Genomic DNA, 26001 nt, shown 5'->3' with positions numbered 1-26001 from the left:
ACACACCCGGCCCATGTATAGCCGCATCCTCACCTTGTGTATTTCGTAGTGGCTGAGTGGAATCTCTCCAGCTGTTACTTTCTCTCCCATCTCCACCAGATGTTTCTGGATGTTCTCCACAATGACATCACGGTTTTGGTCGGACAAAATTTGCCCGATCACGTAACTGAAAGAGCAGCAGGTTAAAATGTACAATAAAATGCATGAGACCCTTGCTACTTTTGATATACGTTTGTGTTTTTTTGTATTTGACATACTTTCCACATTCCTTGGCCAGGTCGCACCAATCTCTACGGACGATGTCCAAGCCTTTGATCTCCTGCTTGACGCCGTATTGCCCATCACCTTGATTCTCCACCACCAACGCCGCATACTTCTTCTTTTTCAGCAGCAGGAGAGACTTAAAGACCCCGTCGATGTCAATCTCCAGCAGTTTGTAGAGCTTGTTTACTTCTGCCTTCACCTGGGTATAGTCGCCATGTGCATGAATGAAAATGTGAATTTATATATTTTTTAAAAACCTGACAGATGAATGCGGCACATCTCTACTTCACACCTTATTGCCCAGCTTGAAGACTTCCTCCAGAGACCTGCTGTTGGTATTGATCATAATGGAGTCGGTGTCTCCATAAATGACCTCCAGACTCATCTGAGCCCAAACAAGAGGATATAATAATAATAAAAAAAAAAAAAGTACATGGAGTAAAAGAAATACATTGCCAAAGAGTCGTCTTTACGTGTAGAAGTTCATGTATATTTAATGTATATAAATACAATATATATTGCCTTCATATGCTTCAAGATGCGTTTTAATTTTCCCTGACTGGATGTGTATTATGATAGTCTGGTTCTAGACCCACCTTCTGAACCATGTCTTTAGTGTGCATCAGAATCTGTAGGGGGGGGGGGGAGCAAAGACAACAGCATGAATGAAGACGCAACAACAAAATATACAGCATTTACAGCACAGTAAACAATCAGGAACAAACATTACGAATTACGTTTCCATGTTCCATATATTGTGCGCTGACACGGGAGCAAAGCAGGTGGCTTGCTTTTAAACGGAGGATAAGTGGCCAATGGAACAAGTATGTGAATGTGCTGCGACAGGCATCTTTTCAACACACACACACGTACACACACACACACACACACACACACACACACACACACACGTAATGGCCTTCATCACACGCAGTGATGATGGTCAAATAAGAGAATTCTGTTAATGCAGACGCATTATGAAATGCCGAATGTCCACTGTGTTTTGCGTGTGAGAGAGAAACAGAAGGATCCCAACAGGTGGGGAGTCAGATGAGGGGGGGGGGGGCAAGGTGGGGAGCTCTGGGTGGCTAATCTGGGGGGGGGGGGGGGGGGCAGGAGGGACGGAACGCAGTGTGACCCGTCACCAGCAATCTGCTCCTCAATCAACCGCGGCCGCATCTATACAAACCCCGATTCACACGGCTCCGTGTGGGGACAAGGACGTGGCTATTTCAGAGTGTGAGGAAGAGGCGGGGTCAGACTACAGCGGGACAAGGGGTGGGGCATTCCACTCCCTGAAACCAGAGTGGGACTTAAGCATGCTTTATGGGCTGCTACATACCACTGGATGACAGAGGGAGTTTGAGCCACTCACAGAACAGCCTTCTCCATTCAGTCAAGGTCAAGGTCTCACCACTAACACACACATTCTCACACACACACACAAATCTTGGCGTTAGCACATTCACACTAAATTGTGCCGCTAAGCTTTCATGCAGACAAAATGACTAGCCCTGTCTCCGGCTAGATTATTGAGTTAACGTGAAGATTACGCTTCAGAGCAAAACTATAAGATTTGAGATTGAGAATAAAATATCTTTTTTTTTACTTTTAAGGTCAAATGTGAGTAAGAGCAGCAATTAATGCTCAAAATGAATCCGAAGAAAAAGACACATGCACCAGCTACAATCTGTAAGGGCGACGTGTCCTCAATTCAGAGCCAGAATCCGGTCCGGAGGCAGGTGATCGGGTTCTGTTTCATCCCATTTAAGTTGTATTAATATCAATAGACTCGCCAGATAAAGCCAAGTCTGAATAAATAACAACTGGTGTTGCGTTTATGCAATTATTTTACAAAAGCTTTGTGCCACTGGGACCCAATTCATCATCAAATCATGTTTTAGGCCGACGTACAATTAAAACACACACAAAAAAACGTAATACTTCTGACAATGTAGCTCAATAATGAAGTACAGTTAATAGCATTATTCATGTTTTCAGCTGTTTTATAAACAACCAAAACACATTGGGTGAGTGGATCAGAATGCATTTGACACAAATACATTTTATTTGCCCCTGAGGACTTATTATTCTGAATTAACGATCAAATGACAACAAAGACTAAATTAAGCGCCTTATTGAATTTCCCCATGTCACGCCCTTCAAACCGGCGTAACAAATAATTTAAGTTATGACTATATCTTCAGCCAAAGACATAGTTCGTTCTCTGAGTAGCTGGATTTACTAAACCAAAGTGCCGTTTTATTTCCCCCCCCGGGGGGGGACGAGCAGGCATTCCTCATTGTTCAGCCCTGCCAGGTCAAATTTATTATCTCATTTTTAGAGAGTACAAACATATGGAAACATTTTTGACCGTGAACTGTGCTGAATGCTGCAACTGGGAAGCTGCAGATATACTGGAGGACAGGAAAAACAGGATACAGACACCAACGTCTGCTCAGTTCAATATTTGGTTCAAATGCAATGTTTTCTACAAAATCCTTACAGGCAAGATAATGCCGTGAGTTCTAGAACCAAATAAGAAGTCTCTCTACACAATAGTACTACATGAAAACCATCACAGCCCTTTAATCTGCTTAATCAGCCCAACTATGTAAAGCAATTCAACAAGGAACTGCAATGTGGCAACAAAAATACATGCAGATATGCTTTGCAGCTTCCTTTGTCACGCAGACATTGTGTTTTATTATCAAATAAAGCATTAAATACAGATTTCAGAGGAGGTTTCATTGATGGTCCTTTACAGACGAGCAGTGTTTTCAACAAAAGATGTGACTTCTCAAATAGAAAAATAAAAGGTAGAGCTTTTACTCTTCACAAATGCCCATCATGCCATGGCGAATTCAATTTAAGAAATATAAATCTGCATTGAACTCCATCCTTGATTTCAAACTGTTCTGGCTCACTGGTCAAACAACAGAAGAGGAGAAACGAGACCGGAGCAGAGGAAGGAATGATCAGAGAATAGACAGAGTGAAAGGGCAGAGAAGAGACGAATAGAGTGATGGGGGGGATAGACACTGGCACAACGAGGGGGGGGGCAGCGAGCGAGGTGAGAACGTGTTGATGTAATTGATGTGTGGACTCATTTAGACAAGTTTTCCATATGCTGTCAGCTCCAGCCATTATCCGTCTATATCTATTGGAACGATGGCCAAACTTCAGAGTCACCTTACAACCATCTTCTATTTAAAAACAACAATAAAATCAGCAATAAAATCAGCTGTCGGTGAAGTTAGTACCACCAAACAATTACTACGGACGGACAGACCGACGGACGTAAATTGCTGCACCTTTTTGACTAGTTCTTGAGTTCTTACAGCTTCAACAACTTACGATTGACATTTTCTTTCATAGTCACCATTTTCTTTAAAAAAAAAAAAAAACATAATTTACCCCAAAACCTGCCAGAGAGCACAGATTCAGGGCGCCTGACCTAGCCAACATTGCTAAAAGGTGTCGTTGGGTTAAGTGGTGCCGCCGCCGCCGCAGTCTAACACTCAACGCTGCCATTGTGGCGCATCCCGGGAGACAACGGCAGCAGCACAGGTCCGTGGTGAAAAACACGGTGTCGATCCGCGTAGTGTGGAGGTCTCACAGAAGTGATATCAAGTCGAAACCAGTAAAAAAAAAAAAAAATCTAGACATTTGCTAACCTGCTGAGTCCTTACAGCCGCATCTTTACGAGCTGTGCCCTTTAACTTTAATAATATTATTCCGTTATACGGTACTCAGTGGTGATGACGATGATGATGAGCTTTGCTTTTACTCCTGCCGTTAGTTACCAGAGGGTTGCAGAGCTGCTTATTTTGTTAATCACATTTCTTCCAACAGAAAAAGCTGAAAAGTTCATTGAAGTCTTCATAAAATATTGATTTCAATAACCGTCGAAAATGTTTTGAGGACAATTTTCTGATGCAGGAGAGCGACTGCAGCCGATACTCACAGGACAGCGAAAGGTAATCACTTTAAAGAAACGAATATAAAATAAAATAAAATACATTTGATCCGGAAGGGGGGGCTGAGGGGAGCTAATTTAATAAGTTCTAATGCTAATTTGGGCCCCAAATAATGCCCACATTTCTATTAAACCACGAACCTTAGCTGCCTCTCATTCTTTGTCCTGTGCACAAAAATGACTGGCTGTCCCTCAATCTCTATACAAAACCTGAGATGAATGTGCCTTTCAAGCTGCAGCATCCAAATTACAGAATACCCCCCCATGTTTTCATGAAGCAGTCAGAAGCTGTCTAAGAAAATTGTTCTATTTATATTATTTACTGCTCTTATTGGCTTTCCCCCTGTCTGCTTTATCTATTTTTTCATACATGTTTGTTGTTGCTATGTATTTTAAATTGCTGCTGTGCAATCTTTTGTTCAGCTCCTATGAAATCATTTGGTTTTTTAAACGGTCTCTTTTTATCCTTCCTTATCTGGGAACGGTGCCACACAAATAACCTATACTTAATTTTTTGTCTCTCCTCCTAAGGGACGTACAATAATCTGTATTTTAACCAACTCCACATTTAGAACTGATAATAATTGCAGGGCTACATGTAGCCTACGTTCAAGAACAAAGTTAATGTCGTTTCATCATCATCATCATCATCATAGTAATCCTCAGTGTCCACAAAGAGACAAACCGCGTCATTACTATGCATAATGCTTTGATGCGAGCTGCTCCGATTGGTGCGTTAAACCTCAGAGCTGCAGAGGACCCTTCTGAAAAAGAGCTCGGGGCACCGCTGACGATTGTTTTGATAAGCATTCAACCGAGAAGCGTTTTGGGATGACAGATCGAAATAGCACCTGTGAGGAAACACACTACAGTCTGGGGGGGGGGGGGTTGCTGAACAAAATTTCACACAAAGATGCATAAAAGTTTGGGCTTGCTGTGCACAAACTTCCATGTACATGCAGAGAGAATGAAAATCCTTCTTTCATGATAAAAATTTCACTTGCATGCGTAAATTCAAGCCGCCCCCCCCCCCACACACACACACACCTGTTCCGGCAGATGCCATAGCTATGTTCTCTTGTCTGCTGCTGGGAGGGTCAATCTGTTGTAAAGCCGTCTCTGATTTAATACAACCGGCTGAGATCACACACACGGCAGCATTTTGTTGAGAAGAACTCAACGACAGCGTTCCTCTTCTCGTCTGCTCAATTAAAAGATTCAGCTTAGGCATTTGGAAAGGACAGAACCTGATGTATCACTCCCCCCCCCCCCCCCCCATTCTGTTAGTTAGCAAAGAATCTATTCTGGAATAAAGGATAGTTCTTCAATAAAGCAGAGAACGTACAGCTTGGAACATTTTTGTATAACATTCAAACTCCATTTAGCACAAAGCTTAATCGGGAGTTTCAGATCGCTGCTGGAACTTTTTGATTATTCACTCTGCCTGCCCTCGTTGCGTCATTTCCATCAGCAGCTGTCGACTGCTTTTGGGGAAGCTCTAAAAAATTGGAGCTGGTCATAAGAGCCGTCACAACCTGCTCTAATTAAGTGCAACCCAACTCCACCTGCATCTACGAGCTGGAGGTGTAGGGATACAGCCCACCAGCTCATTACCGCAGGACGTTGCTTTGCAGGGCTACTCGATGATATATTACTGCGGTCAACGTCAAAAAGAGAGACGAGTTGCTGCAAGCGTCACAAACGCACTTTAAACAAAGTTACTGAAATGTTGTCTCAAGTTGCACCGAGCCGAACTCTATTATTATCTGATACCGTGGACGGAGGACGGAGGACGGAGGACGGAGGACGGAGGACACTTGTACTTTAATGATTGTGAGAAACAGAAACATCATCATGCGCTACAGTTGTCTTGTTGGATTGCAGCCCTGCTTCGCTCTCTTTTATGGGCTCTATGGGGGTAAATGCTAAGTCGAGTGCAACAACTGGTGGTAAAACCAAGTTCAGCAACTGGATGAAAAACCTATGGAGCAATAAATGCCGCTGCACAGAATCTGCTCACGTCCATTCACCAGGTAACTGCTTTATATGTACAAACTGCTTGCTAACAAGTTGGTAGCATCACAAGTTTAATTTACTCTTCTGCCAAAGTGGAGGCCGGCAGAGTATTTACACGATGCATTTAAATTGATTACATTATCGGGGTCATGAGGTCAAGAGATTTTAAGGGTTTCCCCGGACTGAATAAACATATCACCTACTTGCCAGGTCAGCTAAAACGACGTACTAATGACCCACTCATTTACAGCTCCATGTTAAAGACACCGCGTATCGGATCGGCCCGTATTAAATTATAATCCCCGCCATTAGCCTGGTGTCTCACGGCCTCATTAGTCGGTGCTACTAAAGTCGCAGCTGAGATGCTGACACTTGTCGGCCGTCCGTCCTCGCAGACGAGCCCAAATAGCAACGTTGCTCCCATGTGACTATTCGTTAAGCCCGCTGCTATTAGGAGTAAAGCCAGTTCTTTATGAGCACCCCACGACCGTGGAAACACGCAGCAACACTCCCACATCTCCCCAGACATTAGCCTGCATATGCTCACCAATACACACACACACATACATTAGCAGTATTCTTATATGGGCCTTAATGAAGCAGTGGATGCAGCGACTTTTACTCGCACTGCGTCTCTACAGCCGGACAGACGCGGACATTAACACAGAAAAAGAGGCACGACAGGCAGGGTTAAGTATTCCCGTGTCTAATTCTGGGAAATGATTTGTGGTTCTAGAGACAAGGGGAATGATACAGAACCTGATGGAGGGACACCAGGCGTAATAATATTTACTTAGACTTTATACAAACACACACACACAAGTGCACATAGGGGCTTAACCTAAACCCAACTCTGACCCCTCCACACACTCCGGCTCTGTTACCCAAGCCCGCTTCTAGCCTTCACTCTGCATGCCAGCCAATAATGTCAACTAGAAGCTCCTGTCAGGCTGTTTTTAAACACAAGGACAGAGACTCAATTACAGCAGAATGGATCTGGAGGGTCGTCCTCTGTCCGAAGAGGAACGCGCACCTGCTAATAGTCGTCAGGTTTGCTGGCAAAGGGGTCTAAAGGTCGAACCAATCTGCGTTCCGCAGCAATCAGCGGCTTCCACTAGACTCCATTGTTAACATTACTTGATTAGGGGGACGTACACACATTAACACACAAGCAGTATTTAGTACAAGTTAGTATTTAGATATTAGAAAAGGCCAACTAGGTTTTTTTTTAATCCGAATATATTAAAGCGAAAGATGATCTGCACTCCAGCAAAAGTAGCTTTTAACGTTGCCCTCGATCGTTAGCAGACGCTTGACTGGCAACATTTAACACCACCTAGCAAGTTAACGCCAACGGCCAGCCAAATGCTACGCAGCGTTTCCTGCAGCCCCCTCTGATGTCGAACGCGCGCCTGCAGAAATGACTCCCGTCGTTCACGTTTAAGTCTATCGGTCAGTTTAAATCGGGGTTACGCCAGTCAGTGGACAATAAAAGCCTTCCAGGCATGAGGAATGCATTTATCAGCCCATTATATCCGCATGCATGTAAGCCGCCTCAGCTCCGCGTGTCTGTTTCTCTGCACCCAACTGTTCTCTGGCAGACACACAAAAGACCCCAAAATAACGCCGAGGGGTTGAGGGGGACATCAATTTATGGATGTGTAATTCTAAACCTTCACCTTCCTCTTAATACCCATCATCCCCCCCGCTTTAATACCCACACATTCCAGGACAGAGTAGTGCCACAACAAATGGTCCCCCCCCCCCCCCCCCCCCCCCAACAAAGGGCAGAGTTCGGCCAGTAGCACTTGTGTGAGCGCACGCACATCGACACATGTACATCAGCATACGCTGGGGTGAAAAGGGAAGTGGGGTGGGGGTGGGGCTCTTCTCTTGACTTTCTGAGGCTGATCAGAAGAGGCACCGCCAATGTTCTGAATCCCCCCCCCGGGACCGGTGTTGCCACCGGTCTGACCCGTCCTACTACCGGGGGGGGGGGGGTTCAGGCCTCAAATTAAAACGAGAGTGTGAGAAAGATGAGAGCGAAGCGAATCAATAAATACGTAGAACACATTCAGCGGCCCAAACGGATGAAGGGAGCCGGGGAAGGCCGGACGAGCAGCGGACGCTCTTCAACTACTAAAATAAAACGCCTGGAGATTTCCCACCAACAAGAACCAAAAAGACTCGGATGTAAAACACGTATAAAATCCGGAAACAGCAGCGCAAAAAATGTATTTATCAGCTTGAGTTTCAGTTCAAGTTTTTTTTAAGAAAAATTATCAGAGAAAAAGATGTTGAAATATTTCCAGAGTACAAAGTTACTCTGGACATTATTCACAATATATTCTCTACTGTAAGGCTGTGTGTGTGTGTGTGTGTGTGTGTGTTGTGTCGACACCGTGTTTTCCCACAAACACACAACCTACAGTATAAATAGATGCATCTCAGATCATAGATACAAAGTAATCAAAACACTAAGATTGTGCGAGCAGACATTCCTCTGTGGGTTCAGCTTGAACCGATGACCTTTTTAATCCACGTCTCTCTTCGGCCATATTACTCCCTGCTGTATGGAATGTACGAATGCATTTGGGTCCTAATTAAACACAACCCCATTTTGTTTATGTGTCCCTTCAACACGGTGGGTAACTTCAGAAGGCTGAGAAAATGTAGCCGACAAAACCAGGCCATCGCCGACCAGCCCCGTGGCACAGCCTCTTCAAGACGGCGTTGGTTTTAAAAAGGAAATATGTTGCAATTGTAACTCCGCAGTTTATGAGTCCTTACATCTACCAGTAATTTACTTTTCATTGTATCGAGGGCAATCTTGTGATTTATAAACATTTTAGCAAAAGAAATTCGACTACATTAAGATCCCATCCAGCGGTTTTTCAGTAATCCTGCCGGCAAACCGACAAACAAACGCACCAAAAGCACAACCTCCTTGGCGGAGGGTAAAGATGTAAAATCACGGGATCTACTTGTGGCTGCCGACGGTGATGCGAGCCGTCTGGAGGGAGAGGAACTCCCCACCTGTCCCGGCAAATCGAGTGTGTGCCTTTTAAAATGTAGCTCCATCAGCCAAACAAGCGCTACTGGAGGCACAAATGAACAGAATAGCGCACACACACACACATCACACACCATACGCGCACACACAGCCCCTGTAACTGCCCTGCCCTCTATTAGGGAGCACAATGAGCGTGTAAGGGGATCTTAATGAAGGACTCCCCTGAGGCTAAGCTTGACACTCTCTGCTGAGGATGTGTACTGTTAGAGCTCATTAAATGAACATGAGTAGCGCCGCCGACATGGTGGCAGAGAGCGTGTGTGCGGTGTTCGGTTGCAACGCCACATTTAGCCGTTTATATCATGCAGTATGCGCGCCTCTTTGCACCAATTTACTGAGCGTGCTACCCCCGCGGCGAGGCTTTTGCGTGGATTGAGAGAACAGAGTCACATTTACAGGAGTGTAAGCTTCAAGCGCGTTCCTTATGGTATTTTGGTACTGAAAACCATTTCCATGTTATTAATGTGACACTCTTAATCTGACAAATCAACTTGAAGGAAATGTCATATTTATGGAAAGTAACATGTGTGTGTGTGGGGGGGTTGTGGATGACAAAAAAAAAAAAAGCAGGATAAAACCAAAAACAACCAGAAGAGGAAGGAAAGTGTCAAAGACAATGGAAAAGTGAAACCGTTTGTGCACAATGTGGGAGATTATGTAGCACTGCCCTCTTGTGGAGGCTGAGCTAATTAGGGTGTGAAAGCCCGACAGACGCGCAGATGCGTGACAGTGTGTGTGGGTTCGACTCCCCTCTCTGCCTTGGTGCGTGACAGTGTGTGTGGGTTCGACTCCCCTCCCTGCCTTGGTGCGTGACAGTGTGTGGGTTCGACTCGCCTCCCTGCCTTGGTGCGTGACAGTGTGTGTGGGTTCGACTCGCATCTCTGCCTTGGTGCGTGACAGTGTGTGTGGGTTCGACTCGCCTCTCTGCCTTGGTGCGTGACAGTGTGTGTGGGTTCGACTCACCTCTCTGCCTTGGTGCGTGACAGTGTGTGTGGGTTCGACTCACCTCTCTGCCTTGGTGCGTGACAGTGTGTGTGGGTTCGACTCACCTCTCTGCCTTGGTGCGTGACAGTGTGTGTGGGTTCGACTCACCTCTCTGCCTTGGTGCGTGACAGTGTGTGTGGGTTCGACTCACCTCTCTGCCTTGGTGCGTGACAGTGTGTGTGGGTTCGACTCACCTCCCTGCCTTGGTGCGTGACAGTGTGTGTGGGTTCGACTCGCCTCTCTGCCTTGGTGCGTGACAGTGTGTGTGGGTTCGACTCACCTCTCTGCCTTGGTGCGTGACAGTGTGTGTGGGTTCGACTCACCTCTCTGCCTTGGTGCGTGACAGTGTGTGTGGGTTCGACTCACCTCTCTGCCTTGGTGCGTGACAGTGTGTGTGGGTTCGACTCACCTCTCTGCCTTGGTGCGTGACCAGGGCAGCGAGCGGCTTGGCGTAGAAGCGGCTGTAGCTGAATCCCAGGCAGCCGTACATACTGTTAGCGGTTAGCTTGAGAGCCTTCTGACGAATGTCGTACTGACGGGCACACGTGCAGAGTTCAAGTTAGGCCAATCAGGTTGCCAAGATTAAACAGATCAGCTGCGAAGATCAATTTAGCTTAAATTGTGAATAAAATGACACTAAAAAGGGAGCAAAACAAGCGAATTACTTTAATCCGTTTTGACTTTTGCTGAACTCAAATATTCATTTCAATAAAGCTGTGGTTTGACTGTATTCTACAGTTCCTAATAAACAGCTGCTTGCATGGGCGCAGGCTAATGTAATGCACTCAAATGTGACAAACGTTGTGAAGTGCTCCGCTTGACCTGAACGGGCGATCTGACAACACTCTGTGGTGAGGCCGTTTGAGTTTTAAGGATGGCAAAGAGACAGAAGTAAATTAAATTCTTCAGCAGAAGCTTTTGCTGGAAATGATAAAATTTCCCCCAAACAATTAAAAAGTGCCGCCGCCTACATCTCGACTCAATCTAAGAGGGCGGTGAGTATCTGCACCGACGACCTCGGCGACAGGACGCGTGTATATATAGTATCCATGTACCTGCAGGTAGAGGTCTGAGTTGATGTCTTGCTGCTTCATCAGTTGCTTGACCTGTTTGCGTCTCTCCACCAGCTTCCTGATTTCTTTGGGAAGGATTCCCATTTCCAGGTTTGAATCTGGAATCTCGGGAACCTCCTCCGTCTCGTCGTGCTGTTACCATGGAAACAAGAGCTGGAACGTAAGCTCTGGTGAGCAGGACGTGGAGGACGTTTTACGCCTCCGATTTAAAAGTCAAATCTGACCTTCACAGGGAAACGTTCTACCTTGAGATGAATTAGGAAAGGATTGTTTTTTACAATGAGCAAGAGAAAAGTATTCACACACACACACACACCTCCTTCTTCTGTGCTTTGTGAGCCTCCCTCTCCACGGTGGTGAAGCATATGTTGAACTCTTGGATGATGGAGGGATACAGGCTGTTGAAGTCGAGCAGCAGAACAAACTTGTCGTAGAAACCTATAAAAAGGTAGAGACGCTCCGGACGTTTGTCCACAGACATAAATGAAACGCACTTTAAACTAGGATAAGACTCACCGACTTTAGGATCCAGCACCAGACCGCCGGCATAGGCTGCCTTCTTCCTCCGCTTGCCTTTCCCTGCATCCGCGTTTTCCTCTCCATCAAGCTGGGACACAGCAACAAAGAGTAGAAGAGGCATGGAGCATCTCTCCCCTCGCTGCGCGTTATGAGAGCGATTGTGTTTGGCTTCACCATTTCCTGCTGGGCCTTCCTGAAGGAGGGCTTATCGGGAACGATGTAGTTTTTTTCGTGGAAGGCGTGGAGCAAGAGGAACTCATTTCTCTCAGACCGACCGCCCATCAGAGTACGAGACTAGACAGAGGAAAGGGACGGGGCACTGGGTGATTGGAGCAGGAGGAAATGGCATTTCATCGAGAGGAATTGGAAGCCGACTTTAGTCCGCAGAGTCGTTTTACAACGTTACACAAATTGGTTTATCGACACACACTTTCATTTCTCTTCACTCCGAGGCTGCGACTAACGATTGTATTCATCAATAACTCCACGATAGTTTCAGGATTAATTGTGAAATCGTCTCATTCTAATTTCAAACACAAAACGACGACTTTAGGCTGGATTATTTTGTTCAAACCAACTTTACAGAATACAGAAAACTCCTTGCATCTCAGAAGACGGAGGCAATAAATGCTTGTCATTTTTGACAGGATTTAGTGGTAATAAAAATAGATGATGATTTTCCTTTGAGCAATGAACAACAGAATATCTGCATCTCTGTTTCACTCACAGGAGAGACGAGTCTTACTTTTGTCTCGTGACAGATTCGTTTCAGTTTTCAACATTTGTATTCAAACCATTTCTGCAATAAAAGAAAACCACATAATATTTTGGATTCTAATTTAGGCTGCAGCATTTTATGTGTGTCAGCCATTTTGTTCAACTCAAACCCCAAAACAAATGGTGACGTGGACTGCATTTGTATTGCGCATATATTGTTGCAGCTATGGCGAGTCAAGTGTTGGGTTACCATGACGTTGCCAGCGATGTTGGTGATTTGCAGGGCTAGCGGTAGCACGTTGAGCTCGCACATCATCTGCAGGATCAGCTTAGCGTCTGTCCACGTCAGCTCCAATAGGTAGAGCAGGTGAGGGGAGTCACTGCCGCACAAACCCATTTCACAATAAAACACAAACAAACCGTCCCAACAAAAAAGAAACTGATTACATTGGCGGGGAGTGACGGACAGCCATAGTGGGCTGGTCCTGTGAAAACGCACCAACCTGTAAAGATCCCTGATGTTTTCCTGAGGGACTGTGGCTCTCTCCATCTTCAGCACGTGTGCGACCAGCTCAGTCAGATGGTAACTTTTACAGCGAATCAACTCTTTGGCTGAGATCTCAACGTCGCACACCAGACGTCCACAGGTGGCGCTCTTCTCTGCAAAGGCGCCTCGACCCTGCCGAACACATCCGACGTTAAATACGGACCCAAGAATCGCTCCGCTGCAGAGGATCTCCAGCGGATCTCCAGCGGCTCTCACCCCGAGCTTGGGCATATTGACCCTCCTGAGGCGTCCCATCTTTGACCAGTGGGGAACCTTGCACACGTTGATCCTCTGCAGAATCACTTGCAGATCAAAACCAAAGATGTCATGACCCTATGGGGAAAAAAAAAAGAAACAAAACAATTACATTTCTTGCCCCCCCCCTCCCCCCCCTTGTATTTTCATACATAAACCTTGACTAAACAGAATGAATCACATTTACTCACCACCAACACATCAGGATCAATTTTGTGCATCTTGGCCAAGAAGTAGCCGAGCAGAGTCCGCTCCGAAGCGGCGATCTCCACTTTCCCGTTCTATTGGAGAGGGCGAGTCACACGAGGCATAATGCGTGCGTCACGGTGTTGTGATAATGCAGTTTATTCTCAATCCGTTACTATGAAAGAGTGCCGGTGATGAACTACCACGCTGAAAAGTGCTGTAGCCCAAGTTTGATCTTATTTTACTTGGTTCCTGAGATAAAGCTTTGCAAACTATGAAGAAAGACTTTTTGACTTTTTCTAAAGACGTAGCGCAGCTCCTTCCTCCACTCACCTTCTTCTCCACCAAGTCCTTGAAGTCGTAAGGGAAGATACAGTCGGACGGTTTACTGACCACTGAAAAGGCAGCATAACGTAATATAGCGTAAACATTTGTTTCCTTGGTTCTAACTGCGCTACTGCGCTAAAAAAAAAAACATTATTGTGCGTGTGGATGAACTACCACAAATATGAGTCTGGTACGGAGGTTGAGGTGGAGCTTTGTCCATGTGGAACTGATAGTGGACCAGCGCTGCCAGGGACACAATCTGCAGAGGAACAACGTCCCAGCATAAACTCAGACGTTTAGGTAATAAAACCGTCCAATCGCTGTCCTGCTGAAACGACGGTGTGCATGGACGGTTTGTGTTCGGACCTCGTTCTGGAGGGTCTTGGGGTTCTGGACAGTGTTGAGGCTGATGGACATGACGGTGACAGGTGGAGGTGACAGGTCTTTAACCACAGTGACGAGGTCACTCCTCAGGGCCAGCGCCTCCACCTTACACCAGCTGACTGGCTGGCTGTTCAGTTCTGAGACAGACGCAAACTGAACATGTAACCTTTGAAATGAAAATCAAACAAATGCAATAGGATAACTTTTAAATGTGCCAATCCTCCTTACGTGGGGTCTTGATGTCCAGCCAACAGGGCCCTTTAATCTTCCTGCTGAGGAGGAAATGCTCCAGACTGGAGGTGTTGGCTCCAAAAACGTGAGAAAAGGTCGCGCCATTAAGGTTTAAAGGCAGCGCAGGGAACTCAGCCTGCAAAGAAACAGCCACACAAGGAGGTAAGTCTTCATGTAATAAAGAACAGCTGCTCATTATCACCAGGTGGGATCTACAGATATACTCACAGAATATCTAACTTCCAGGTACTCGCTCTGACTGGGTACATCTGGAATTTCAAAGGCATAGTTCTTCTCCACATTCTGCTCAGAGACAGGAAACAAGCAGCGGCTATAAAGCTTGTCGTCTGGCAGGAAATGACCATTTTATCAGCTCGTTGTTCAACGGACATCTCTGACCTTGGACTTGAACTTCATGATCCCGAACTTCTCAGAGAGCTCATTAAACTCCTGGTAGACATCCATCATCCCAACCGGGGTGTCCGAAACCTCTCCGGTCTTGGTGTTCACCTTCTGTCCGTGAAAACGCGACAAAGCAACTGGTAGAATTCTTCAAAGATAGCGACGTCTGCAATGTTAGAAACGCTCCACCCATCTTTTGTGATTAGGATACTGCAGAGAGTATCCATTAGTGTAACGTCAGAGTCCTTTAGTTTAAGGTCATGTGATCCTGGCAGTCGGGTCACACAAGGAAGACACTTACATGTTCGCGAGGCAGGAAGTACATGGTCCGCTCGATGTTCTTGACAGAAACGCAGCAGCCGACGTGACATTGTGCAGACTCGATCCACACTTTTCCAAACAAATACACCGCACCTGCACATATTTAAATAAAATGATCCCTGAATTATGGGATTACAGGATAGTGCGGTCTACATATTCACTGCAGGTGCAGACAACGCTTGCCTGGTTGGCTATAAGGTTCTTCGAAGGCATCCAACCAATAGAAGCGGAACACCCGGTCCCCATCTGCCCCCTCCACCAGAGGAAGTTGGCTGGAATCTACTTGTATCTCCACTTGAGGGTCGCTGGCCCCATCTCCTTCTTCTTGTCCCCACGAGCTTCCTAATGTGCCGGAGCTGGAAAGGGAGAGGCAACATTTTAACATCCATCCACCAGTCCGTCCTCTTCTGCTTCGCAGGTCACGGGAGTTGCTGGAGCCCATCACAGCTTGCTATGGGAAAGAGGCGGGGCCACACAGAGACAGACAACCATTCGCACACGCACTCACACACTTTAGAGAAACGACTGTCCTAAATTGCACGTTTTTGGAGGTGGGAGGAAACCGGCGAACCCAGAGAAACCCTGCAAAAACATTTCCTTACAGTAAGAAGGGAACCTGGGGCTCCGCTTTGGGCTCCCCCTCAGCTGCTTTGGGTTCAGCGTCTGTCATTGGAGGCTTCTCCTCTTCGAGCTCAACCTCCATTGGCTCATCGAAGTCAACATCAAACGCCAGGGAATCACTCGCTGACAAAGAAAGTGAGACAGATACAAAATGTCAGGGTGCAACAAGGATGGAAGAGAGCAAGAGGATTGCACCGCTGCTTCTACCTTCCTCTTCAGCCTGCTCCTCTGTTTTTGTCCCGCGCTCCTCTGCAGGAGGAGCAGGGGTGGAGGGAGGGAGGCGGGATGATGGCCTCGGGATCGGCTCAGAAAGTGGCGGCCTGATGGCTTTGGCTTTTAGCCCTGCTGATGTAGGCAACTCCTGGTGTTACAGAAATGAAATATATCTTACATTTACGCATTTGAATTCCAGAAAACAAGATAATACAAGACAGCGAGCTTAAACTCCAATCAACGGACACATGATGGGTTAAGATACCTTTGATGTCTGAGGTTTGATGGAAAAGGGATTCAATGGGGAACCGAGAAACTTCTTTTTCTTCAGAGTGATGATGGGTGGAGGCTTCAGCAGGGTCGACTTCTGGGAAGACAGCGGAGACAAAGAAAACGATAAAGCACACTTCAATCCGAGGAAACGAAGAGCTGGAGGATTTGGCGATGACGATGGATTCACTTAAGTGTCCCTTTTCTCAGCATGACATCATCTTTCGTGAGACAACGCTCAAAAATCAATGTCCAACTTCTTTATTTTTAATAGCGGTTAAATCGTAACTCCTAAAAAATAAAAAATGACATCATCATGATGAAGTTTTCTACGCGACATGGAACCAACCTCAGAGTGAAGGTCCTGTAAGATGTCTCCTAAGAGATGATCGTTGGACAGGTCAACATCTTTCTGCAGGAGACAAAATGTACATTTACAGTCAATGCAGGAGCACAAAGATTCAGATTTATGTTAATCTGCACAGAGGACATTTAGGGATATCCTGTAATCTGTAAGAAAGGCAATGATATCATCAAACACATACCTCAACAGGTTTTTTGACATTGCAGTTCATGAAGAGGCTCTTTATCGTATTGGGCTTGGCCACGACACATTTCTTCACGTTCTTCTTGGAGTCAGCTACTTTAGCTTTCCCTGAATAAATAAACGATTAAACAGTATTTATCTTTTTTTCCAAAAATCCCCGCCCCAAAATAAAGAAACTGTTAAGAGATAAGTCCGCATGAGTGTTCACCTTTGATGTTTTCAACGACATCATCACGCAGATCGTCATCAAAGATTTCTCTTCCATCCTCCACGTATCCCGTCCCATCTTAAGAAAAGCAGAGACATTCACGTCAGATCTCGCCCCTCACCCTCGGTTCTATCACTCTGACGCGTAAGCAACACAAATTAGAGCTTTCAAATCCAATCTACTCCCTCTGTAATCAAAAAAAGGAGACCGAGACTCACCATCATCAACAATCCAGTCATCTTCTTGCCTGTCTTGAACCATCTTTGAGTATTGCTGCTCGTCGACCTCTTCATATACGCTCGTCATCTCCTCCACCTGGAAAACAACAAAAGGAAGCACTGCTGATCGACTCATTCCAAACTAAACTAAACTCTATCGCAGTGGTCCCCAAACCACCGGGCCGCGGAGGCATTCGTTACCGGGCCGCACAGAAACAATAAATAATGTATACAATTTCCGTTGTATCGATTATTAGCGTCTAAAAAGCAAACATCTCAGATGCTGCTTTCGTTTACTGTATTATTAAATAGCGTAATATTATGATGTCACACAGTTGGTTGAGTTAAAGAGGAAACCCAGATGGTAGAACACTCACCTCATACTTGATCTTCTCCCCTCTCTTTGCCTTCTTGAGCTGCTCCAGCGCAGACTTCCTGCCGACCTTCTCCTTCTTCTCTCGCCTGGAGCGAGACTTCGCCAGACCGCAGGCATCGTCACCTCCATCGCCTAGAGAGAAAGATGCCTCCATGTTAAGACCACGGAGCAACAGGCAGGGCCGTGATTTACATTAACAAATAGATCAGACATATCGGGGTGACTTGTTTCGAAGCAGGAACACAGCAGCTGTTCTTATTGAACACTTCCGCTAATGACGTCACGGTTAACTTTGACATTTAGATAGCCCACCCGCTATCCTTTCTTAACAATACATGACGCAACGACAAATCGCTAACTAGCTATTGTGATAGCAAACTGATCCACTTCCCCCAGCGCGACAAGCGGCGTAAATCAATAACTCACCGCCGTCCGGACCGTCCATGTCTTTCTCCGGGTTCGATACCGGTGCCATATTTTATTTCGTTATTCTGTTCTGAACGATCTCTAACAGCGTTTGCAGCGCAGTAGAACAACGGAACAGCCCGCGTCAAATTCCCGGGTAATGTCACATGCCGGAAATGACGACACACCACTGTCAACCAATGAAAAATGTATCTGTTTCCATTTCTGTCCACACGGTGGCAGTGTTGTTCAATGTATCCGTGCGGATACTCCACAAACTGATAAACGTGTTAATTTTGTTTTTCATCAGTACATTAATGATCTGACTAAAAATTGTAGTTCAAATAATAATTTATATTTTAAAATAATATGCAATTATTATTAGGCCACCAAAAACTTATAGAGAAAGTTTAAAAATTCGGCTCTGCATTGAAAATGTATGAAAAATTAGATATCATTTTTCATAGTACTTACTTGACATTTTAACCAGTGGCAATGACGCGATTTCAGCATTTTTTTCATTCCACAAATAAAAAAAATCTAATAAAATTCCTTATAAAAATGCTTTAATAATGACGTTTTTCGTTAAATTATTTCTGTGTATATACTGTAGACGTACAGGCAATATTTTTCAACTAATACGACGGGCTGCGTCTACCGACACGGAGGCAATGTCTCAGGTTCTCCTGAGTCCATGTTGCCTCCTGGAAATCACATCACAATCTTGTTGTTAAATCAGGATTCCAAATTTACATAACCTTACATACCATAGATATCCCCCCTTTGACGCCATCGTCAATGCCTGTGTATCCCAATGAAACTCGTCCCCATGGCCACCGGACAGGACAAAGGGTTCCTGTCCTAAATTGGGGTCAGAGAGATATTATCGTGCGTCCAACAATAAAAACACAAAGCGTGCATTGTCCTTCAACTCCAAAGCTAAGTTGCCATAAATCTTACAGTTTTTCCTGCTTTAGGTTTTGCAGATCTATTGTTATCTATTGTTATCTATTGTTTTCCATTTATTTATAAGGGGCTACAAGTTCCAGATAGGATGAGGGTTAATGAATGTGCATATTAATAACCATATGGTCTGTCTGTGGCCCGCCGGCGCCTAATGACCGTGGCCCACATGTCATTGCGCATCAGAGGTGAACAGACGATCTCACCCTCCAGACAAGGACGGCCGACGCTCTGCAGCTATATTGCAGGTGCTGCGCTCCTTAGACTCAATGTTAAACAGACTTAGGAAATCAAATAAACTATTTTTTGCTTCATCCGTTTGGATTTGGACACCATGGTGAAACACCGGCGCGCCCGAGCGCGCTCCTGTTGCGCCTCTGTGGCGCGTCTTTGTTGCAGAACAGGACCACTGAAGGTAAACACGCGTCCCTCTCGGGGGAATTCCAGATTTGCTTTCAAGAAATGCTACAAACTTAGCTTTAATGACATTACCATATAAACTGAATGTGAATGTGTTGATTTACGATGGATAAATTGCGCATCTGCAAATGCATACAATAATCAATATTAGATTTACAACATGTTTACTATTGTAATCGTATATCTAAATCTCCTGAGTTGAAACTTTTCTTCCAGTCATTTTTAGGTCAACAACAAACAATAAAAGCACATAAGAATAAGAATCACTTATTCTTAATATGAATGCATTTGTACACAGTTGTGTACCGAGCTTCGTGACATGGCTGTATTTTCAGTGATTATCGCCCCACCAATCACCTCTGTCCATACCTCAAGTACTTCTCTCTGATTGGCCCTTCCTCTGGAGCCGTCTCCTCTTTTCCGTCGCCATGGCGAGGGCTCATCGCTCTGTGAACGAAGATCGTTTATTTAGAAACCGACTCACTCATAGCTTAAAAAACACAAAAAAACACAGAAAAACACAAAAGAAAAAAACAACCCCAAAACATTTAATAAAAAAAAAAAAAGAACGCTCTACATATAAATAGCGCTCTTGTTTTTCATAAATTATTCAGGACTGATTTATAATATATATTTTTGCCCCAAAAAACATTCTTCTGTCTTTTTGACATTAATGAACACCTGCAATATCGACGCTGAATGTTCCTATAGATATTAAACATTAATCACATTTTGAAACGATGCTAAACTGTCAGTGGAGAGCATAAAACATATTCCACCGGAATTTACTAGAATTTATTTGCAACACCATAAGAGGACCAAAGTTAATCGACTTTGTGGTATCAAGATATAATTGCAGAGTGAGAGCCTTTTGCTCCATCTTCCTCTCTGCAGCAGGGGATCAGAGCAGAGGAGGAGGAGGAGGAGGAGGAGGAGGGAGGAGAGGAGTGGGGAGGTCAGACAAGGAGGCAGATCAGAGAGTGGGAGGGGTGAACAATTGCAGAAAACAGAGGCTGAGCGGCGGGGAGAGAGGCATCGTCTCACTGATGCTGAGTCACATAATAGAGGCACCACAGCTAAATCCCATGAGTCTTTGGGAATCATGGAGGAGCTTGAACACACCTGCCCTCATCCTCGGACGGTAGGGTGCTTTGTGCGTTTTATCTCGTCTTTCTTGTGTCTGATAGGGAGAAAGAGGAAGACAAAGGGTCCCGCTTGCTCCCTTGTTACGAATCAGATCTCCTCCAGCAGGGGTTACGCTCAGAATGCAGAGTGGACATATAAATGAACAACATATATGCAGATTCTGCTGAGTCGCTCCTCTTTAGTGTAATTAAAAATAAAAAACATAAAAATAATCCTTATTGTTTGGTGCAGTTCCTCATCCTGGTATTTCATGTCCACCCGGCACATCTTTGCCCCTTTGTCTCGCATCTGCTGTCGTTGTGTTCTCGTGGCGTTTCCCTTTAATCCCTTAGATGACAGATGTTCCTTTCCCGAACCAGAGAGGGCTTAACTGACCACCCGTCCCGATAGGCCGCTGCCCACGTGCCCGTGGTCCGTTGGTTTAAGCTTTATCGTTTGCTCCTGCCGCGTGTTTAAAAGCCCACCCTCTGTCAGTCATCGTCTTGCTCAAGAGATTGCGGCCGATGAGGATGCTCCCTCAATAGAGTCTTAAAAACAAAATTGGGAATGATGTGCAGCCAAATGGGACATAGATATCCAGGGGTGTCTCCAGACATAAAGCCCTACTGGGGCACAGGCCCCCATTACTCAAATTACTTTTTTTTTTTTATGCCTGCATAAATGAAGTGTTGCTTGCAGAGTCTGTTATTTTCCCATCAAGCAGCAATTCTACATGAAAATGTGAGGTATCATGTAAAAAAAAAAAACGTCTTCCTAAAAGTCATCCTCTTCATAAGTAATAATAAAACTTGACTCAAGTCACTAAACTATCACACACTCTTCATACGTGTTCATCTTTGGTCTCTCTGCATCCATCGATCATTTTGTCATGGCAGGTGTTGTTGCCGATTCTAGAGGACACGTTGACGTCAGTCGATGGTGTCGTCCACAGGGGCTGAATTTGTTTCCGCCCCCCCCCCCCCCCCCCCCCCCGCTCACACGCCCACAGCATCCTGCTTCACGCTGTCTCTGAATCTGTTTTAAAGGTGTGAATGAGATTCAGTGCATTTTCCCTGAAATCAACAGATGGCATGGGAAGACACATTTTCGGGCAGACTCACTGCACCACTTTATCCTGATAAGCTCAAATGTTAGCATCATCCTTTATCATTTCTTCCTGTCTCCGTGTTCATTTCATGCTTTGACATTTATTATTGTTTTCTCCTTGTCATGGATCTGAAACACTTGCATCTCCTTTCCTGTAGAATTTGAAGTTGTTCTTCAGAGGTCTTTTGACAACGGATCAGTCGGTTTGACCTTTCTGCCACAAGTTAATGCGCACATTATAGGTTTGGAGAAGTCTGCTCTCACACACAGAGTAATCAATAAAGCTGAGTGCATCTCTGCGTGCCTCTCAATCCATCACCCGGACACACAGCAGGGATTGGCTGTGGTCAATTACTTAATGGAGGTTACTGTAACTGTCCAGCGTATAAAGGCAGATGTATCTCGTCCCACTGAAGGCATGAGAGGGGGTGTCTCTGCGTGTGATGGTATTTCAAGTGTAACCCGGCCTCTCTTTCCGTCTCCGTCTCAGACTTTGACGGAGCCCGCCATCTTTGCCAGGGAGACCAGCTGTGATTGTCGCGCCCCTCATGAAAAACTTACCATCGCTCAAGCCCGCAGAGGCACCCCAGGTACGGTAAACACCTCCTGGTCAGATTTCCTGTTCCTCCTCCAGCTTCTCCTTCTTCTTATATTCCTCATATATATTCCTTAATGGCGCTCGTGAAACTACTAGTTCAGTTGCTACTGTAGTGCAGTATTTACCACCAACACTTCTTCTGCTTTTACATACTACAGTTGCACAACTATTGGCGAGGATGAAGGGAAAGGTCTACGAGACGGTGGTGAGGCCAGCCATGATGTACGGCTTAGAGGAAAAGACAGGAGGCGGAGCTAGAAGCAGTGGAGATTAAATGCTGAGGTTCCCCTTGGGAGTGACCAGATAGGATTATAAATGAGACAATAAGAGGGACAGTGAAGGTTAGACGTTTTGGAGACAAGGTCAGAGACCAGACTTCGATGGTTTGGACATGTCCAGAGGTGAGACGGAGACTATACCGGTAGAAGGATGCTGAGGATGGAGCTGCCAGGGAACAGGACTAGAGATCGACCCAGGAGAAGAGACATGGACGTAGTGAGGGAGGACATGAGAGTGTCTGGTGTTGGGGAGGACGATGCAAAGGACAGGGTGAAGTGGCGAAGGTTGATTTGCTGTGGCGACCCCTCACGGGACAAGCAGAAAGTACAGCAGTAGTTGCACAACTACTGAGATACTACTACGTATACTACTATTTGAGGGCAGACTTCTGCAACCACAGTTACTATGAGTGTTCCTGATACTACTGCCAGTTCTATAGTAACGCTACAATCACAAGTATTACTACAACCACGACTACTAGTATTGATAGTACTACATTTTCTTCTACGCTGGGCTACTATGGAACATAGCAACTGCTAACAACACCTCTGGAGGTTATTAGTGAAATGCTACTATTATTGCGTGTCCTGTTTATCAGCTTCAAATATGTTCACTGTGTAAACGTAAAGGTAATTTTCTTAAACAAACTTGTCTTTTAGTGCAGCTCAATTTCTGTCTAGCAGGTTAATCCAGTTATGCTAATATTTTTTTTTTATAGCCATTGACTTTGAACATTTCGCTCACAGCAAAATGTTAACAGATATTTATATGATTAAAAAAAAATTACACTCTAAAGTCAAAACAGTTTTTGTTGTACGTTTTGATAATTGTTTGATTCTCTTTTCTCAGTGGATCGGCCAGTCCGGGTTTACGCAGATGGCATCTTTGACCTGTTCCATTCTGGACATGCCCGGGCCCTCATGCAAGCCAAGAACCTCTTCCCCAACACCTACCTCATTGTAGGAGGTAGGACTCACCCATCGAAATAAAAAAAAACACAGTAGCGCTGTATCAGCCTGATTCTGCTTTAAATGCTGTTGCGTTCCATGTGGGGTTGAACGTCTGCGTCTTTGGCACAGTGTGCAGTGACGAGCTGACCCACAAGTACAAGGGTTTCACCGTCATGACGGAGACGGAGCGATACGAGGCCCTGAGACACTGTCGATATGTCGACGAGATTTTGAGAGACGCGCCCTGGACTCTGACGCCAGACTTTCTAGAGAAACATAAGGTGTGTGTGTGTAACCACTATTCACAGTCAAAACGTGACACACACAGGCGCTGACCTTAAATGTCTGAGAAAACGTCCTATGAACTCGAAATATCATCTCGGACATTGTTCCTGAATGCAGTGAAGCTGATTTCGTGGCTTTACTTTATTTTATTTCTAAAGCTTTTAATAAATTTGAGTCAAAGTAATTCCATTCCACTTGGTTTTCAGTTTTGTTTTAATATAATTGCTCCCCAGATTGATTTTGTGGCTCACGATGACATCCCATACTCCTCAGCAGGAACTGAGGACGTCTACAAACACATCAAGGAGGCAGGTCAGTGTTTGTGATGCCAGGACGATTTCCCCCTTCAATTTCATGTCAGACAATGTTTTTTATCTGATTAAACCAGGGATGTTTGTGCCTACGCAAAGGACAGAGGGAATTTCAACATCTGACATAATTACGAGAATCGTCAGAGACTATGACGTCTACGCCCGACGCAACCTCCAACGTGGCTACACAGCAAAAGAACTCAACGTCAGCTACATAAATGTAAGATCACGATCAGACGTAAGTCACATGTCACCATAATATGGTATAATAATTATAATTCCTTTAAGCACACAACTCTTATTCCATGGTTTTATGAAAGAAATGGTAGGAGTGTAAGGGTTCAAAGGTTAATTACCTTTGCTAAGGAGGTTATGTTTTTGACACCGTTGTCTGTTTCTTTTTCTGTCTGTTTGCTTGTGAGCAGGATTACAGAAAAACCACTGGATGGATGGAAAAGGAATCTGCATATTTTACAAGATATGATTTTAAAGCCACCATTATAAGTAAATGGGAAAATCTGGATATTTTTTTTGGTATCCAGATTCCAGACAGGTATCCAGATCGCTCACAAAATTTAATCGAATCTAAGTTAGACCAAAACCCAATTCAGATTTTTTTTTCCAACAAAGTCCATCCAGCAGTTTTACAACAATCCTGCTGACAAACAGACAGATGCCATCAAAGCATAACCTCCTTGGTAGCAGTATATATCTGTCCAATTCATTCTGCATGACATGAACTAGCATGCAAAATGTCTTCTGGATCTGATCCAGAATGAGGTCAGGAAGAAATATTACATTTTAGCATTGAAAAACACATTTATGGATTCTAAAATCAGTTAAAAATACACATCAACTCCAATTAACTTTTACTTTTCATGGTTGGTGAATAAAGATACCAAGAACAATTTAGAACACTTTGATAATGATCCAGATCACCATGTGGATCACAAATAGGATTGGAATGAGCTGCTTGGCTGAGGTCTGTGCTCTCCGAGTGCTTTTCTAGTTACATATCAAGATCTACTTTTTCATTTGTGTTTTTTTGTGTGACTCTTTCTCTTAAATGTTCAATCCCCCCTTCAGGAGAAGAAGTACCGGTTGCAGAACCAAGTGGACCGAATGAAGGAGAAAGTTCGCACCGTTGAGGAAAAGAGCAAACATTTTGTCTACCGCGTGGAGGAGAAAAGTCACGACCTCATTCAGAAATGGGAGGAGAAATCCAGGGAGTTTATTGGAAACTTCTTAGAACTTTTTGGACCGGATGGGAATTGGGTAAACAATAATAATACAGGAAACAACCACCATCGTTGTCATTTGTGGAGGAATCTGCTAACGTATTCTTTCCTCCTACAGAAGCAGGTGTTTCAGGAGCGCAGCGGACGGATGATCTCCTACGCTTTATCCCCCCGGGAGTCGCCATGTAACAGTCCTCCCCGTGAACTGTCCCCCCTGCGCTCTCTCTCACCCCCGTCTCCCCCTGCCCGCTGGCATAATGCACGCCCTTCACCCCCGACTTCCCCCAAAGGAGCGTCTGCCTCTATAAGCAGCATGAGTGAAGCTGATGAAGATGAAAAGTGAAGGGACAGTAGAGAACACACACACACTGTTCACTCACACGGACACTGAAAACAGTTCTCCTCAAGGAAAGTGCTGATGTGCGAGGCAGACGGTGATCATGGGAAATGAAGTTCTGCGTTGCAGATCGTCGAAGCAAATCACTGTCTCTGTCTCCACGGCACCCGGGCAGACTGGAGAAAGAATGAGGAGGAGGAAGATGTATGTACACAGCATCGCATATCATAAGATGGCCCAGAATGCTTTGCA

The 26001-nt window shown here is 45.0% G+C and overlaps 2 protein-coding genes across 2 annotated transcripts in view; one reads left to right on the top strand and one right to left on the bottom strand.

Moving 5' to 3' along the window:
- Window positions 1-18206, bottom strand: part of pola1 (polymerase (DNA directed), alpha 1) — a 38518-nt gene extending 20312 nt beyond the window's left edge. Inside the window, exons 1-31 of the mRNA XM_068748228.1 lie at window positions 18158-18206; window positions 17733-17854; window positions 17356-17452; window positions 17138-17215; window positions 16928-17037; window positions 16732-16794; window positions 16378-16479; window positions 16107-16260; window positions 15881-16022; window positions 15462-15634; window positions 15259-15371; window positions 14955-15068; window positions 14784-14858; window positions 14553-14691; window positions 14307-14461; window positions 14115-14199; window positions 13947-14008; window positions 13619-13708; window positions 13389-13505; window positions 13129-13304; window positions 12876-13005; window positions 12083-12202; window positions 12035-12043; window positions 11906-11984; window positions 11706-11827; window positions 11372-11521; window positions 10726-10848; window positions 861-893; window positions 557-649; window positions 258-463; window positions 34-166 (exon numbers count right to left, since the gene is read on the bottom strand). Of these exons, the coding sequence (XP_068604329.1) occupies window positions 34-166; window positions 258-463; window positions 557-649; window positions 861-893; window positions 10726-10848; window positions 11372-11521; window positions 11706-11827; window positions 11906-11984; window positions 12035-12043; window positions 12083-12202; window positions 12876-13005; window positions 13129-13304; window positions 13389-13505; window positions 13619-13708; window positions 13947-14008; window positions 14115-14199; window positions 14307-14461; window positions 14553-14691; window positions 14784-14858; window positions 14955-15068; window positions 15259-15371; window positions 15462-15634; window positions 15881-16022; window positions 16107-16260; window positions 16378-16479; window positions 16732-16794; window positions 16928-17037; window positions 17138-17215; window positions 17356-17452; window positions 17733-17854; window positions 18158-18206 (3414 nt within the window). The remainder of the gene's footprint in view (window positions 1-33; window positions 167-257; window positions 464-556; window positions 650-860; window positions 894-10725; window positions 10849-11371; window positions 11522-11705; window positions 11828-11905; window positions 11985-12034; window positions 12044-12082; window positions 12203-12875; window positions 13006-13128; window positions 13305-13388; window positions 13506-13618; window positions 13709-13946; window positions 14009-14114; window positions 14200-14306; window positions 14462-14552; window positions 14692-14783; window positions 14859-14954; window positions 15069-15258; window positions 15372-15461; window positions 15635-15880; window positions 16023-16106; window positions 16261-16377; window positions 16480-16731; window positions 16795-16927; window positions 17038-17137; window positions 17216-17355; window positions 17453-17732; window positions 17855-18157) is intronic.
- A 2415-nt stretch (window positions 18207-20621) lies between these two features.
- Window positions 20622-25755, top strand: LOC137903835 (choline-phosphate cytidylyltransferase B-like). Its single transcript, XM_068747994.1, has 8 exons — window positions 20622-20660; window positions 22242-22341; window positions 23478-23594; window positions 23708-23859; window positions 24097-24175; window positions 24252-24394; window positions 25261-25449; window positions 25531-25755. The coding sequence occupies exons 1-8, from the start codon at window positions 20622-20624 to the stop codon at window positions 25753-25755; spliced, it is 1044 nt and encodes a 347-aa protein (XP_068604095.1).
- The last annotated feature ends 246 nt before the right edge of the window (window positions 25756-26001 follow it).

Source organism: Brachionichthys hirsutus, chromosome 14 (genome assembly GCF_040956055.1).
Source record: "Brachionichthys hirsutus isolate HB-005 chromosome 14, CSIRO-AGI_Bhir_v1, whole genome shotgun sequence".
Classification (NCBI taxonomy): Eukaryota; Metazoa; Chordata; class Actinopteri; order Lophiiformes; family Brachionichthyidae; genus Brachionichthys; species Brachionichthys hirsutus.
The sequence above is the reverse complement of the archived record's forward strand: the minus strand, read 5'-3'. Positions and strand labels throughout refer to the sequence as shown.